Source organism: Tiliqua scincoides, chromosome 1 (genome assembly GCF_035046505.1).
Source record: "Tiliqua scincoides isolate rTilSci1 chromosome 1, rTilSci1.hap2, whole genome shotgun sequence".
Taxonomy (NCBI): domain Eukaryota; kingdom Metazoa; phylum Chordata; class Lepidosauria; order Squamata; family Scincidae; genus Tiliqua; species Tiliqua scincoides.
In genome coordinates this window covers 236580552-236595925 of record NC_089821.1, presented here as the reverse complement: position 1 = coordinate 236595925, position 15374 = coordinate 236580552, and the positions used below count along the sequence as shown (strand labels likewise).

General features: G+C 39.8%; 1 protein-coding gene across 2 annotated transcripts in view; it reads right to left on the bottom strand.

Annotated features, from left to right (window-relative positions):
- Positions 1-15374, bottom strand: part of CRIM1 (cysteine rich transmembrane BMP regulator 1) — a 184175-nt gene that overhangs the window by 156365 nt on the left and 12436 nt on the right. Inside the window, exon 2 of one of the 2 annotated variants that reach the window (XM_066611539.1) lies at positions 7742-7912. The exons of the other annotated variant lie outside the window; for it this stretch is intronic. Within the exon in view, the coding sequence (XP_066467636.1) occupies positions 7742-7912 (171 nt within the window). The remainder of the gene's footprint in view (positions 1-7741; positions 7913-15374) is intronic. 2 annotated transcript variants of the gene reach the window in all.

Sequence of the window (15374 nt, the reverse complement as noted above, 5' to 3'; positions counted from 1 at the left end):
CTGTACTTTATACACAACATTTCAAAAATTCTCGATTTTGAAGTGTTAGTAAATTCCAATAAAACTAGAGTTAAAACCAAATGTCAAATTTCCAAAATCATTCAGGGCCTCTGTTCTTACAGCATATATGAGGAAGACTAGACCCTCCCCATTTGAATAGTTCTGCAATATTGCCTCTACACACCAGGAGAATTTAAGTAAGAAGTTCTCTTTGCCCTATCCCTTGGATTTTGGGCCATGTCTTGTCTGAAGAGCCAGATGTTCAGTGCAAATTCAGGACCTAAACATGTGGGGTGGGGGGGAGAAGGAACATATTTACCTGTGGCATTCTTCTCAAGTTTTACCAATCTCTAGTTTAAGGTTGACTTTTACAAGGACAGCTTTAAGTATTCACAAAAGAAATACTACAATACTTTCCACTGCTAAAAAAAGGTTAAGAACTATTTTTCTCTGCCCTTGGGCAATCCTGTAATACTTCAACATGTTGAATAGCTAAACACTAAACACACTACCAAGTGTTTACAATGCATAAGCATTTCCATATGTTTGAAGTTCATCAAAACAGAAACACAAAAAGTAGCTCAAACAGCCTACTTAAATTAAAATACCTGTAGTGAAAGGGGATTAGGTCAGTCTGAATCCAAGTACTCTGGTTTCCTGGTGTTCTTGAGTGTGCTATTCATATAGTCATTATCTTAAGTATCAGTAGCGCATAAATGAAAACAAGTATACTTCAAGAATAAAAACTGTTTCTCTTGGGAGTTACTCAGCCCAATTTGAAGTGAATGCAAGACTCATAGAAAACCTACAACTGTTTCAAACACATGCAACATGAACTGCATGTAGAATGGCCGATAAAACAGTTCTTACTACTTCCACCTCCAGCAGCCACCAATAAAATTAAACTGAGGAAATCCCACAATATGGAAGCTGGACAGAAGACAATCCTTGCACAAATAACAGTGCAGGATCAGGAATCACCTATAAAGTTCTATCAAGAGGTAAAACTACCTTAAAGAAAGTTTGGAAGCTGCAGCAGAATGTGGCAGCCTAGGGCTACTGGGCCTCAGTGGGCTGAACCTACCAACAGCTACACTGGTTGTCCACTCCATTCCGAGTCCAATTCAAGGTGTTGTTGGTGACCTTTGATGTCTTATATGACACAGGATCAGGATACTTCAAGGACTATTGTTCAGCACTATGGTGGTGCTAGGACGGAGTTGCAGGCTCCCCGGACCCTCTGGAGACCCACAGCAACCCCAGTTATGTAAAAAAAAAACCTTCCCCCATAGCAACAGCATAATCATGGCAATCATGTTGCTGCCACTGCTGTTGCCCCATCCTTAAAAGGGTGGGAAAGTCAGAAACCAGAAGTGGGTCATGAACTTTATTTTTATATTTTACGAGGCTTGGGGAGCTCTGTAGGGGTGTCCACAGTACTCCCCGCATCCCCCAAAGGCTAGTGCGAGTTCAGGAAAGTGTAAAAAATGCCCCTGAAAGCCCTGGCAGCGGCACAATCATCCCAACTGCATCACTGTATTCCTGCCACCCTTGAAGACAAAGCTTCTCTGGCTGGGGCATCATGACAACCAGTTCGAGAACTTCTGAGTAAGACTGATCAAGATGGCAGCTGATTACTTACCATTCTGACATACTTGTACAAAAATTAGCCTTTAAAGTGCAATGTCCCAAAAGAATGCAAAAACTCTTCATTTAATTGCAGCTTTTGTTTTTATAAAATGCTTATGAATAAAACATTTTGACTACAATTACAACCTTGCACAATTGTGGGCATTAAATTATGTGAAAACTATTTGGAAAGTACATGGCAAGAAAAGCAGCAATCCTGTAGTAATCCTGTATCAAAGCATTCAAATAGGAAAGATTCTCAAGTATTTAGAACTACCTAGTCACAGACCAGATCTAAATCTGCCTAAGCAACTCTGCCCAAGCAAAGTTCTACCTCAAATTACCAGTTTTTTACTCCATACTTAAAAATAAAGTTTATAAGAAAGGAATCAGATGATGATACTATTACACCATCTGTCCAAGGATTACACAGATTTGAAAAAGTGCATTTGAATTGAACTATTAAAATCCTAGTACAGGCATCCCCCTGTATCTGCAGGAGATACATTCCTGCTGCTACCACAGATACCCAAAACTGCATTTAATAGCAAACCATACTCAAATTGCCCCCTCACTGCTATCATGACTCACCACTCTTCATTTGCATACACATTGCAAAAGGCAGCTTTTTCTTTTTTCTTTTGCAAAGTGCTTGCAAATGGAAGAGAAGAAAGTCATGAGATGGGATGCCTGTACTAGGATTTTGGGATGGTTTATCCCGGCGGATGGGGGGCCTGCTGTATTTTACTCAATCATTTTCTAAGAATGATGGATTTCATTTTCATAGATGAAATGTTTAAGAATGCTCGAATATTATAATTTGAAATGTTAATATTTGATAAAGAATAAAAATTAAAGGAATTATGTGGAATAAAATGAGGAGTGTGGTTTTTTTAAAAGAATGCATTCTTCTCTGAAAAAAAAATCTCTCAGTGTAGGTGGATGCAATTGTTATAATACTGTTAGCTGCCTTAAGACATTTTCAAAATGCAGGATATAAATTCCTTTATTTGTATACTTGTCTACACAGGTCAAATTCTGAAGTTGAGAGACCAACTTGATTGTGTGGGGAAACAGATAGGTCTACTAACAGTTAGCACTTTACTCACAAATAATTCACAGACTTTCAAGAGAGAATTCATCTAAATTGAAACCTGAAAGTAGGAGCAATTGACAGAGTATTTAAAGGAACTGTAACATATTTTATATAAGCTGTACTGAAAGCCTTATTGGCTGATGGGTGGGGTACAAATGCTTTAAACAAAAACTCTTTTTCATACAATATTATGTTCCTTTAACAGAAATATGTTGCAATACTTGCTCAACCAGTTTTAGAATTATTTAACAGGAATGCAAACAGTAGGTTAGAATAACTTTAAAAGGTCTTTTAAAAATCCATTATGGGGTACAAGCCATGATGTGTATGCGCAACCTCCTGATTTTAGGAATGGGTTAAGTCAGAATGCCAGATGCAAGGGAGGGCACCAGGATGAGGTCTCTTGTTATCTGGTGTGCTCCCTGGGGCATTTGGTGGGCCGCTGTGAGATACAGGAAGCTGGACTAGATGGGCCTATGGCCTGATCCAGTGGGGCTGTTCTTATGTTCTTATGTTCTTATGTTCTTATGTCTTGTGTCAATTGCAAACCAGCTTAATAAGAACCCTGAATAAAACTGATCTTCCACATGCTACACCAGACAAACATTTCATGGAGTTCCACATGGAGACATCAGGCAGCAGCCATAAGGCCAAAATAGACAGCTACACAAAAAGCAAAGCAATTTTGTACTGAGTTACATTAGTTAAGCAATGATAGGAATACGGACATAAGAATGTTTAGAGTTCTAAGTCTTAGCATGCCTCAATTAGGTTTTAGCATTACATTTCACCACAATTGTTTTTGATTGCTAAGTCACAGGTTATAAAGTAAAATGAAATTTCTAAAAAAGAAGCATGGTAATTTGGAGTGGCATAAAAAATGAATGAAAATACTTTGACCAGAGAGGCTTATAAAAATCTGCCATGGAAAAAAAATTAAACCATGATCCAGGGTGTGTTTCACCAAATAAACTCCATGTTTCTTGCTTCAGAAGGTCTTTACACTAAAGAAAAGAAAGCTGGATGTTATCCAGTTATATCCATTTCTAAAAATTCTGCAGGGATACTTTTGAGCTCTTTAGATTGTTACACAAATATAAAGAATTTTTTTTTTTCCCTACCTATCTATTTTAGATTCCTTCTTCTAGGATAATAAACTTATTTTTAGACTCTCTACACCTTGTTGAAACTGCCTGTATTAGGATTTTCTCCTTCCTACACTACTTCACCTGAACTATTACAGAACAGTTTTGGGTGTTCTCTTTAATTCTCTTGGAAACCAGTAAAATGTTATTTGTGCCCTGATTGTTTAATCACATACGGACAGCACCAATTAAACATGGTCCAAATCCTCATTTCCTAGTGAAGACACGTAGAGTGCATCCCAAGTGATAGTAGACTAGGGGCTCAATCCTATGGTCCTCTAGCGCTGAGCTCCAGTGCCAATACTGGGTGTTGCAAACATGGTGTAAGGCATGCCCGCAACACCCAGAGAGGAGAGAGTGGCGGCACCAGCCCGGAGCCAGTTGGCACTGGGCCCAGCACTGGACTGACTACCTCAATACATTGTCTGAATGCAGGCAAATTTTTGCCCCAAGGCAAGATTTATTCCAATTAATCAGTAGTAAACAAATGCATAGAGTAGTCTTATCCCGTTTCTCATCTGGTCAGGAGGTCTGGTCTAGAGGGTAGAGCCTCCATTTGCCTGAAGATAACATCCACAAGGTCGCCGGTTCGAGGCCACCGGCACCATGCGACCTTAAAGCAGCTGACAAGCTGAGCCGAGCTATTTCCATCTGCTCTGAGCGTGGGAGGATGGAGGCCAGGATGGAGGCCAGATCAGAATGAAACATCTGAATTTGTTGTGGCTCTTGAAAGATAGAGCCTTCTTTCAATTGTGAAAATCCCTCCAGGGATTTAAATTAGCCTGCCTATGTAAACCGCCTTGAATAAAGTCTTGAATAAAGACCAAGAAAGGCGGTATATAAATACCTGTATTATTATTATCTGCACCCTGGAAGAAGTGTTTCATATCCTGAGAGAGGTTGGGTGTTGTTGTGTTCCTACAGTTAGCAGAGTTGCAGATTTTGACATTTCTTGTACATGGCACAGATCACTTGTCCACAATTATCTGGGTATGTTTTACTAAAGCTTAGAAATGTACACTATTATGTGCATATGCACCCTATAAATGTTCTTACTCTGAATCACAAACTACATAGGTTTATCCGTTGTGAAAGTTCAAGAAAGCATACAAATGGGGAAAACAGTAAGCAGATGAAATGCTCCTGGCCAGGAACAGATAGCACCATACACTCGAACCGCTCCATCTCCCACACACTTGCAAGTTTCCTCCACCAGTTATTACTACAGTCAGTACTTACATCTATACCACCATGGTTCATACTAACCAGGATTTGAGACCAGTTGAAAACTCTAACTAGACAGCTAGAGTCAGCATTAGCTATATAGTTAAATGGTAGTACACACATAACCTTTCAACACTGTTAAGGATGGCAAAAGGAAGGACTTCAAAAAGGATAAGATTGCATGCAATCTCTCAGTCCAAACCCAGTTCCTTAACCATGGAAAAGCAAAGAACAGGAGCAAAAAAGCAAACTCACATGGTGCCTGAAGAGCACAAGGCTTTGTATGGCTCAAAATGAGTTAGTACTACATATCAAGCCTCTTTTCATGATGTAGTCCTCAAAAAAATCCTAAAACAGAGCCACTGAGCCCCTACCACAGAGGTGAAAATAACCCTTTAATTCCACAGTTTCTCTTACTAAAGACAAAGTTGCAATGACACTTTTGGGGCCTATAGTCTCAGCAGTGGAAGAAGTGGATTTGGAATGGAAAAATGGTGCATTAATACCCGCTACTTCCACACTATGGTTCTAAGTCAATCACGCCCCCACATATATCTATTTGAAAATCAATGTGTATTCTAACATCATATCTATTTGTATGTTATGATATATCTTATCTGTGTTGTACCCTAAAGCAAAATTACAACTCCTTCTCTATTAATAAGAGTAGACATTTTTAAAACCCTTGAAAAGTGAAAAATATATAGATTAACAATGTTGGATAGCTTTGAAAGTCAAGATATTTATAGTAGCTATGTAAAATTATCTATTCGTTGAAGATATATACTTGCTTTCCTTTTTAAAACAACCATTTTATTAACGAGATCACTGAATCAACTGCCCAAAAACAAAATTCAGTTTTACTGAACATCTTAAAAAATTTGGTACACTATAGCACCAGCTGTATACATAAAAGATCGTGTTCATGGCTGATAGAAATGCTCTTTATAGTCAGTTTTGCATACAATAGTTTTACTAGCTAATAATTACCTGTATATAAGAAAAATGTAAAAGAGGCAGAGCAATTATTTTGTTGCATGTAAACAGGTATTCACAGCAGACTCCTAACCCATGAGCATATACGTACTTATGCCCCATTTCCCTCATGGCAGTGTACAGTACATGTTTTTTCTATATGACCTTTATGCAGGCCGTGCAACATGTGTGAAATAGTATTTAAAGATATACTGGACCACAAACGAACCTTTTCACCTGTTTTATCTCAATCTGGAAGACAGTGTGAGGCAAAAGGAGAAACGTGTAGCCTTCTTGAAATTTCAAAACAGTTATAGCATGCAGTGCCAATTCCAAGTTACCTTCCCAACTGTTCTAACAGAACATAGGTGATTCAAAACTGAACAAGTTCTCCTATATTCACAAGTTAAACTTCTTGAAAGTCATCTTTACATTAAATGTCTTGGGTCTCACCTACAGGGTTATAAAAATTAAAGGACTGTATAAACTTGTGTATAAATCTAAAAATTTAGTTCCTTAAAATTGACCCTGAAAACTTGGGTCAACTTGTCAATGGCCTCCCACTGGGAGCAAGTGAGCTGGGTCCTCCCCAGCTGGCATGGCACAAGTCCTGCTGGAGCACTCCCTTGCCAGAGTGGCTTCTGGCTGCACCATGCAGCTGCGAACGCTGATGCAGGGCAGCAAAAGTGACAGCCCATCACCCTCGCAGTACTGCATGGAGCCAGGTGGACAATCCAACCTCAAGGTACTTGTGCACCTGGTGGGTTGTGGGTGGAGGCAGGGCAAACAAGTAGGCAAGAAAGAGAAAGGAACAAAGAACGGGTAGAGCTCCTTTTAGGATTGAACTTTGAAAAATTTTAATAAGAAATCTACTTTAAAAACCAAAAGTTTATGACAACAGCACTTCATGATTTCACTTTTATACTACTCTTCAATAAATTTGACTATAGAGTTCTTAGGAAACAATAACTGGCCAAGCTGTTTGACATGCATGAATGACTGTCCCTAAGTTTTATCCCTGACTTACCCATGGGTCATAGCAAATTCTGAAACTTTTCATTCAAAACATACCCTTGACATATCTACAAAATTGACTAATAAACAGATATTTACAGATGCCTCCACAATAGACAGAGATTTGAACAGTTTGCTAGGCAGGTAGTCCATTAACACCCCAAGTGAAATTTTCAGTGTAGTCTCAGCAAACAGCAAACCAAGCCACACCTTGAACAGAATGCAAAGGCAAGAGTCTCCCATCACATACTACATAAACCTCTGATTAGGGGAAAAAGGGAAATCTTCCAGTGGTAACCAGAACATAACAATTTACAAGCTGCTATTTGCATACATATATATACACAATTCCTCAGATAGTTTAATTCCTCAGACCAGGCTACCTTTTCTCCACTAAAGCAAATGTCATGCCCATACAAAGTCACTTTTAAGATACAGAGCTAAAGCAATATACAAGACAATGCTAATTGTCACTCACCATCACAGGTAACAGTACTTTTTAAACTGATTGTAGCAATTACAAAAGCAGGAATCTCTCATCTTTCAATACTATAACTCTAATATCATGCACCTGTTAAGTATGAAGAATTACATCTTAGGCTTTAATGTGATGTGCCATAAATAATTACAAATCAAATACTAGTGAATACAGACTTACCTTCAATCCTTTTTAAAGCTGACAGGCAAGTATCCCGGCTTGGAAACTCAAAGGGATTACTACAGGTCCTAATAGTATCACATTCGCATTTTCCATTGATTATATTGCAGCCTGTTATGAGGTTTTCATTGCAAGGCTCAAATCCAAGAAGCTGATCATCCCAGTTTTCATCTAAAAACCAAAATGAAACAACTATAATACCAGTAGCTCATTGACTTGTTTCAGTTAAGAGAACTATTTTGACAAACAACTATGTTATCTAAATGTAAATATTAAATTCCTCTTTAAGAATATGCCATGAAGTTTTATAACTGAACAGGTTAAATTCCGTTTTTGAATTACTGTGCCACAAATTTTAAAAAACCATATATGAACCTATAAAGTACTTCCATTCAGCATAAAAGCTTGAAAACTTTGGCACATGCTCTCTAAAAAACAGATAAAAAGTTTTTTACAAAATCCTGTATTTCAGTGGAGAGCACAAAATCCAGTTCATCCTAGACCTAGATGAAAAAGACAGATGAAAATACTGGGCCTTGACTAAGCCTCTTGATTGTCAAGCCAATCTCAATTCTACATAGAAGGAACTAACAATCTAAAGATTTTAGTCATCTCACCTGACAAGCCAATTAAAGAGTGCCCATGAAAGTCATCAAAGAAGTTCAACATTTAGGCAGCTTTTAACAGATTATTCAAAGTAATATTAACTTTAGCCACCCACCAAGTACTAATTCTTGTGTATTTTAACCTGCAGAAAAGTCCATTTAAATATAGACAATGATGGAAACAATATCAATTATCCAATCTTTAGAACCACTCTTTAAAGCAGCTTCTCCTCTAATGGCCCCCTGATCTAAAGCTGAAACTATACATTACCTACAATAGGGAGTTGCCACTGAAAATTATATTCTTGTGTCACATTTAAGATCCCTTCATAACATTTAAGGATATTGTGATAGCATTACATTGTGCACTGTCCTGCTTCTGCTCCACATCATTAGTTATCCAGTGACAATAAAAACTAACATACAAAAGCTATTTTCAGAAGTAGTCCTGTGTTGCCCAAGACATGTAGTTCGAACCTTTCCACATATCTGAAAACAGTGCAGTAACTACCAAAGCATGTGTTAATGAGCTTTGGCAAAATTCTGCCTCCTCCTCAGTAGTATAATACTGCACAGGGCAAGGTAACAGGATATCTGCACTGGCTGTAAACAGACATGGTACAAATTTGGCAAAATGTTTGCTTCACTAAGAATGAATTGGACATGCTTTCAAAGTAGTACATGAAAAAACAGATATCAGCTTGCTTGAAGACTTAGTGACAACAACAGCCCCAGTAGACACAGTTGTAGCTTTTTACTAGCTCTGTGCCTGCACCTTATTCATCCAGAGTACTGGGTGGGCAAAATTCTAAAAAACCATAGAGATGACACTGACCTGTTACTAATGACCACAGAGTAGAAACTCCAAACTATGTACACAACAGCCACCAAGCTGAATCAGTGTAAAATAGCAGGAGCATGAGATTTCGTCAGCAGTGCCTTTACATTCCCAACCATCTCAAGACAACATTAGCCTTTATTAGTCGTCAGGGTTGTGGCAATGGTACACAAAACCTCTGCCTCAGACTCCATACAAAATTGCTTCCAGCCCCAACTCCACAGTCCTGGTAATTGTTTCCCAAACAGGTCTGTGCAAGGACAATAGTTTTAAGTTCTTCTCCTATTCCATAATGTCTCCTGGATTATCTTTTTAAAAAAATACATTAAAAAAAAAAAGTATAGTGGCAGATTCAATAGGAGACATAGGAACAGCTAATTATGGTACATGGCCCAATCCTATCCTCACGGTACACTGCTATACCATGTGAATGACTATTGCAGCTGCTACCCAGCAAGGGCTAAAAGGGAATTGGGAGTGATCAGACCCTAGAGCAGGGGTGTCAAACATAAGAACCTGGGGCCGGATGTGGCCCTCAAAAGTTTTTTATCCGGCCCTCAGGCTCTCAGCTTCTGCTGAGGTGTTACTGCTGAAAGGGTAACATGAAAATTGGGCAGTCCCTTATCTTGAAATATGATCAAGATTTGCATGTTTTCTCTTCTGTCATTTGCAGCAAAGTGAGAAAAAGCGTTTATTTTTGGTTATGACCTGTTTAATGACATCACTTCGTCTAATGACATCACTTTTAGCCCTAAGGAGACACGATGAATGCTATTTGGCCCTCTTTAGGAAACGAGTTTGACACCCCTGCCCTAGAGACCATTGTCCAAATTAAAAATGTCAAAGGGTATGGCTATAATGGTGATGGGGGGGAAAGCACTGCTGCCCAAAGTAGCAGATCTCAGCAGCACTGGCAATCTGCTGTATCAAGAACCCTCATCCTAGGCTCAACATACCTTCAGCAGACTCCTTAGAACAATGCCAGAGATGGAACAGAACAGATTGGAGGAGTCCCCATCAGGGAACGTGCAGTGACCAGGAAGATAAGTAAAGTTTTTCTTTTATTACCACACTGAGTGGTGTGCAGGATGCTGTGTACAATGAACCAGTGGCCCTGAATTGTGTGTGATGGTGAGGGGTAGCATTTGGTCAACAATCATGTTACAAAAAGTTTGTGTTGTGAAAAGTGTATTACTCTGCACATAGAGCACAAGCTACTGAAGATCTATCATGCAGTGAGGCAAAAATGCCTTTCCCATTTCAGTGTGCCCAAGGTTAATGCATCAGATCTGGTTAAACAGACATTTTGACCATGAAACATATAGCGCCATCATGTAGGCATGCCTAATGTAAAATTCACAAGCACACTTTGTGGCTGACAGGACTTCTATATCTCAGAAATTCCACAAGTCTGGGTTAGTATAATTCAGTGAATCCCAACCTTCTTAGAGGCCCTAGTGGCTACTGCCCAATTAAAAAATATCAAGGGGTATGGTTATAATGGTGATTGGGCAGCAGTGCTCTCTCCCCTACCCACCGGCAGCAGATTGTTTAACCCTTGCTGAACACAGTCTAATCTGCCCTGACAGTTTTGCGAACCACCAAAAATTAGGTCACAACCAAGACCTATACCCACAGTCTGGAAACCACTAACCTATTATCCATTCCAGAATGTGTATCACAAAGACATATCAAATGCTGTCAACAGCATTTATTATATTATATCAGTGTGTCTGTACAAGGCATACCTCCCTTCAAATTGCACTAGTCACATTTAAGAAAAGGAAAATGAGAGAAGGTCAATCAAAACCAAAACTACATTTAGCAATTCTATTCATAGCTATGGATTACAGTGTGGACAGGCCCATCAAGAAACAATTGGGGCTCCTGACTATGGTGTTTCCTTGAAAGACACCACCACAGAGCATACCTTGGGCTATAATGTAATTCTTTGTACACATTTCTACTTGACAAAATTCTCACTGCATTTTCAAGCTGTACATTGCTATGTACAAGGAAAGCTCTCAAAGTGAATCAACAAGTGGAAGAATAAATTCACAGATACGCACTTGCACACCGTCTTTTATTAGTAGCAGCAATTCTGAACATTGCATCAAGGAAAAATTTAAAAAGTGCATGTATCTCTGAATTACCATCACAATACATAGTATCATGTGTTTTGGAACGCACCCTAGACACAAAAGGAGAGCAAAAGAGAATGCTTAGGTAAGCACATGAAAACTTTAAGAAATACTCAAAGATAGCAAGGAGCTAGAAGCATCAAGCACATCAAATCTCAACAATATACACAACCAAATAAACTTTAGCATGCAGTACGCATATTGGCCTTTTCCAATTGTTGTAAAACATGCCTGCTCTCTCAAGAGAAACATCAAGTTATTAATAATTCTTTCTACATAACAATGTATCTTGCTTCCATGCAACTGATGGCTCAGACTCAGGTAGTCTTCCTGCAAAAGTTGGGGGGGGGGTAGTTGATTATTCTTTTATTTTTATTTAAAATAAATTTGCATGCATACTCCACCTCTGGAAAGGGGAAATGCACATATTTAATTTGGAGCAAAAAAGAGATGGGCGAATGCACCCTAGGGAACAGTGGGCACTGCTGTGGCAGAGGGTGTAGTCTTGAAAGTTAGTTTATAATTTTATGGAACATGTGTATAGTACTAAAATGTTTTTAGCCATCTTACCATGTCACAGCAGGTTATAGTAAACAGAAACTACAAGCAAAAAAGGGAACCACAATCCAAAGAAAAACTAATCAATAAGATTAAAAGAAACAGAGGTGCCTTACAAGCTGTCCTAACATCAACAAAATGTAGAGAAAAGATCATTCCACAGTGCTGGACCAACTAATACAGAGACCTTGTTTCCAGCTACAACAATTTTAATTTTATGCTGCCTAAGCAGAGATGCAAGGGGGGGGGGGAAGGAGAGGGAATATCTTTTTTCCTGTTGAAAAAAATGCCCTGGGACAATTTTTGTCACTGAAAAAAATGTACAATTTGGAGAACACAGGATGAGTTAAATTTTTTTTTTCAAGGAAAGGTTATATAATACTGCTTTAGCTGGCATTCCTCCTTCAGAAACGTTTTCTAATCAATATGGGATACTTCTAGGCCAGGGGTGTCAAATTCATTTCACAGAGGGCTGAGGTTAGCATTATGTCAGCTGATGGTCAGAAGTGACATCATAAGCTAGAAAGTGACATCATTAAGTGGCTAATGGCCAGAAAGCACTTCGTTCGCATTTAGAAGAGAAAGTGTACAAATCTTGTTCATATTTTCAAGATAGGAGAGAGTCAATTGTCACACTGGGAGTGCCCAATTATAATGGGACCAGAAAAATTGCCTACAGGCCTTATATTTGACACTTCTGTTCTACACAAAAAACATTTTTGAATGTGAAATAGACATACAACTTCCAAATTAGCCTCATATCAAATCTTAAGAACCTAAATCCTGCTGGTTCTCCGAGAAGCCCAGAAGAACATCATGCAGGTAAGTAGTCCTATTTCACCACTGCTCCTCTGCAACTGGTACTTAGAAGCATATTGCCTCTGAACTGGAGAATGCATAATGCTATCATGACTTATAAGTCTAATATTTGCAGCCTAGAAGACTTGATCAGCAACAATATGCCAAACTCTTAAAAATGTATTTTTGGCTTAAAAAAAAGGTCCAGCCTATTTATACACAAATTTTTTATACACAGATTTGACTCAACAGGAATGGCCCCTGCAAATGAAAAAGAATGTGCTTATCCCTGGAGAAGGGGAAAAATGCATCCCTTTAAAATCAGTTTAAAAAACTGAACAGTCTTTTAACAATAGTCTCTTTAATGAGAGAGGGGGGGCAGCTGGCTGACAATCCATCAATCCTTCCCTCTCCAGCAGACACCTCCCTTCCCCCTGAGCAGTGAAAGAAAGGTGATCATTTTTTATTGGAGAAGGCAGGGACTGAGTGAAGCGGAGGAATGATTGATGAATTGTCTTCTTGGAATGGAACCCACTTGAATAATGAGTCTCAACCTGTATGTGAAAGTTTCTGGTCACAAGTCTTTGGGATTAAGAATCCCAATGAATTCAGAATTGAATTCAGAATTCAATGCCCTTAAGACACAAGGCTTAGACACAAGGCTTAAATCAGAATTAGTTGTTTGCAACTATGTTTAAGAAAGTTAGCTAGCTGGGTAACTCATTGAACCAATTAACAGGTACTCCAGATAAGCTTCTTCTGCCCTTGGCAGCATGAAACAACAAAGCAGGATGCCTTCAAAGTGAGGATGCCTTCAAAGTGCTTGCAAGTGAGAACAGGCAAGATAAAGTATTGGAACAATACAAGCAAACAATGCAAGGTATCAGTAGCAAAATTAGTGATTAAAAGTGAAAAAAAATGGTTTGCTAACTACAACACAATAATTTCACAACTGTAAGGCTAAATCAAAAATCATTAGACAAATGAAGAAAAACGGGTTTCATATTGTACTTCCAAAAAGATTTTTTAAAAATCTCAAGAACTTGAAATGCATTGAACTCAATGACCAGTTAGCATCTGTAAGGGAAGCAGATATTCAACAAACAAAACTAGGATTACGATCTTAAGTGTTAAGAAGAGGTTCTCAAACTAGTGGGTTGCAACCCACCAGCCTGGGAAACCATGTATCTGCCATGATCTTGCCTTGCAGGCAAAAGAGATTTTTGTTTTTATTAAAAAAACAAAAAACTTACCATAGCCCACTTCTCCTGGGAATCCGGGTGGCACAGAGGCACAGACCTCTCTGCCCACAGACTGGCACAGACCTCTCTGCCCACGCTGCAAGTTTACAACTGCTGGCAAAGTGCTTTATGGCACATCTGCAACAGCAGGTGCCCAGGTGCAAAAAGACCAGCCAAAGTTCAGGATCAGTCTGTAAGTCTTTGCGGGGGCAGGGGGAAACATGATCTGCATGATCATGCCGCTGCTGGGGACAGAAGGTTTTTTAAAACTTACCACAGCCTGTACCAGCCACTTGGGGGTTGCAGGATCCCTGCGGATCCCTCTGCAGGGCTCCCTATGCCTCAGAAAAGGTGAAAACAGCACGACCCTCTTCAGATTTTGTGATAGCAAACCAGAAGTGGGTCATGATCACTATTTTTACCTTTTCCACAGCAGAGGAAGCCCTGTAGAGGGCTCCACATAGGGGTCCACATAGCCCGCCCACCCACCGGAGACCAGCACAGGCTGTGATAAGTTTTAAAAAACCCTCTGACCCCAGCAGTGGTGTGAACATGTCACCCCATCCCTCTTGCCCCCCACAAAGACTTACAGAGAGATCCTGAGCCCAGGCAGGTCCTCTCACTCCTGCGCTGCCTGGGTAACTGTTGTTGCAGATGTGCCATAAAGCACTTTGCCAGCAGTTGTGGGCCTGCAGCGTGGGCAACGAGGCCAATGCCAGCCAGCGCTGGGCCTCTGTGCTACCGTGACACCCAGAAGGATTGCAAAGTGGCAAGGTTCCCCACTGGGCGGTAGGGAGGCATTTGGGGAAGGGGAGAAACAAGGGGAGAATCAGCCCAGGAGGGAGCAAGGATGGTGGCAGAGGCTGCCACCGCATCCCATACCCCCTCCAGAGTCCCAGAGAACAACAAAAGTCTCCTTGATTCTATACCCACTAAATAGATAAATTTAATAAATAGATAGTGGGCATAGATCAAAGTAGACCCACTGGGGGTGCCAGGGCTCAACATGGGGTAAGGCAGTGGTTCTCAAGGTTTTAGCACTAAGACCAGCTTTTTAGAATGAGAATCTGCCAGGACCCACTGGAAGTGATGTCATGACCAGAAGTGACATCATCCAGCAGGAAAATTTTTTAACAATCCTAGGCTACAACCCTACCCACACTTATGCAGGAGTAAGTCTCATTTACTACCATTGTTTAAAGCATATACATATGTTTTTGCCTGTTAAAAGTACAGAGCTGTAATGTTCTCCCAAATGCAATCACATACCAAGGGAGCATCAAGTCTCATAGATTCAAAATAAAATATTGAAATGAATAGGGACCCACCTGAAATTGTCTCGTGATCCACCTAGTGAGTTCTGACCCACAGATTGAGAAACACTGGGATGAGGGAACCACTGTTCCCTTACCCCAAGGAGACCTCTGGTAGCTATCCTGGCCCAACAGGATA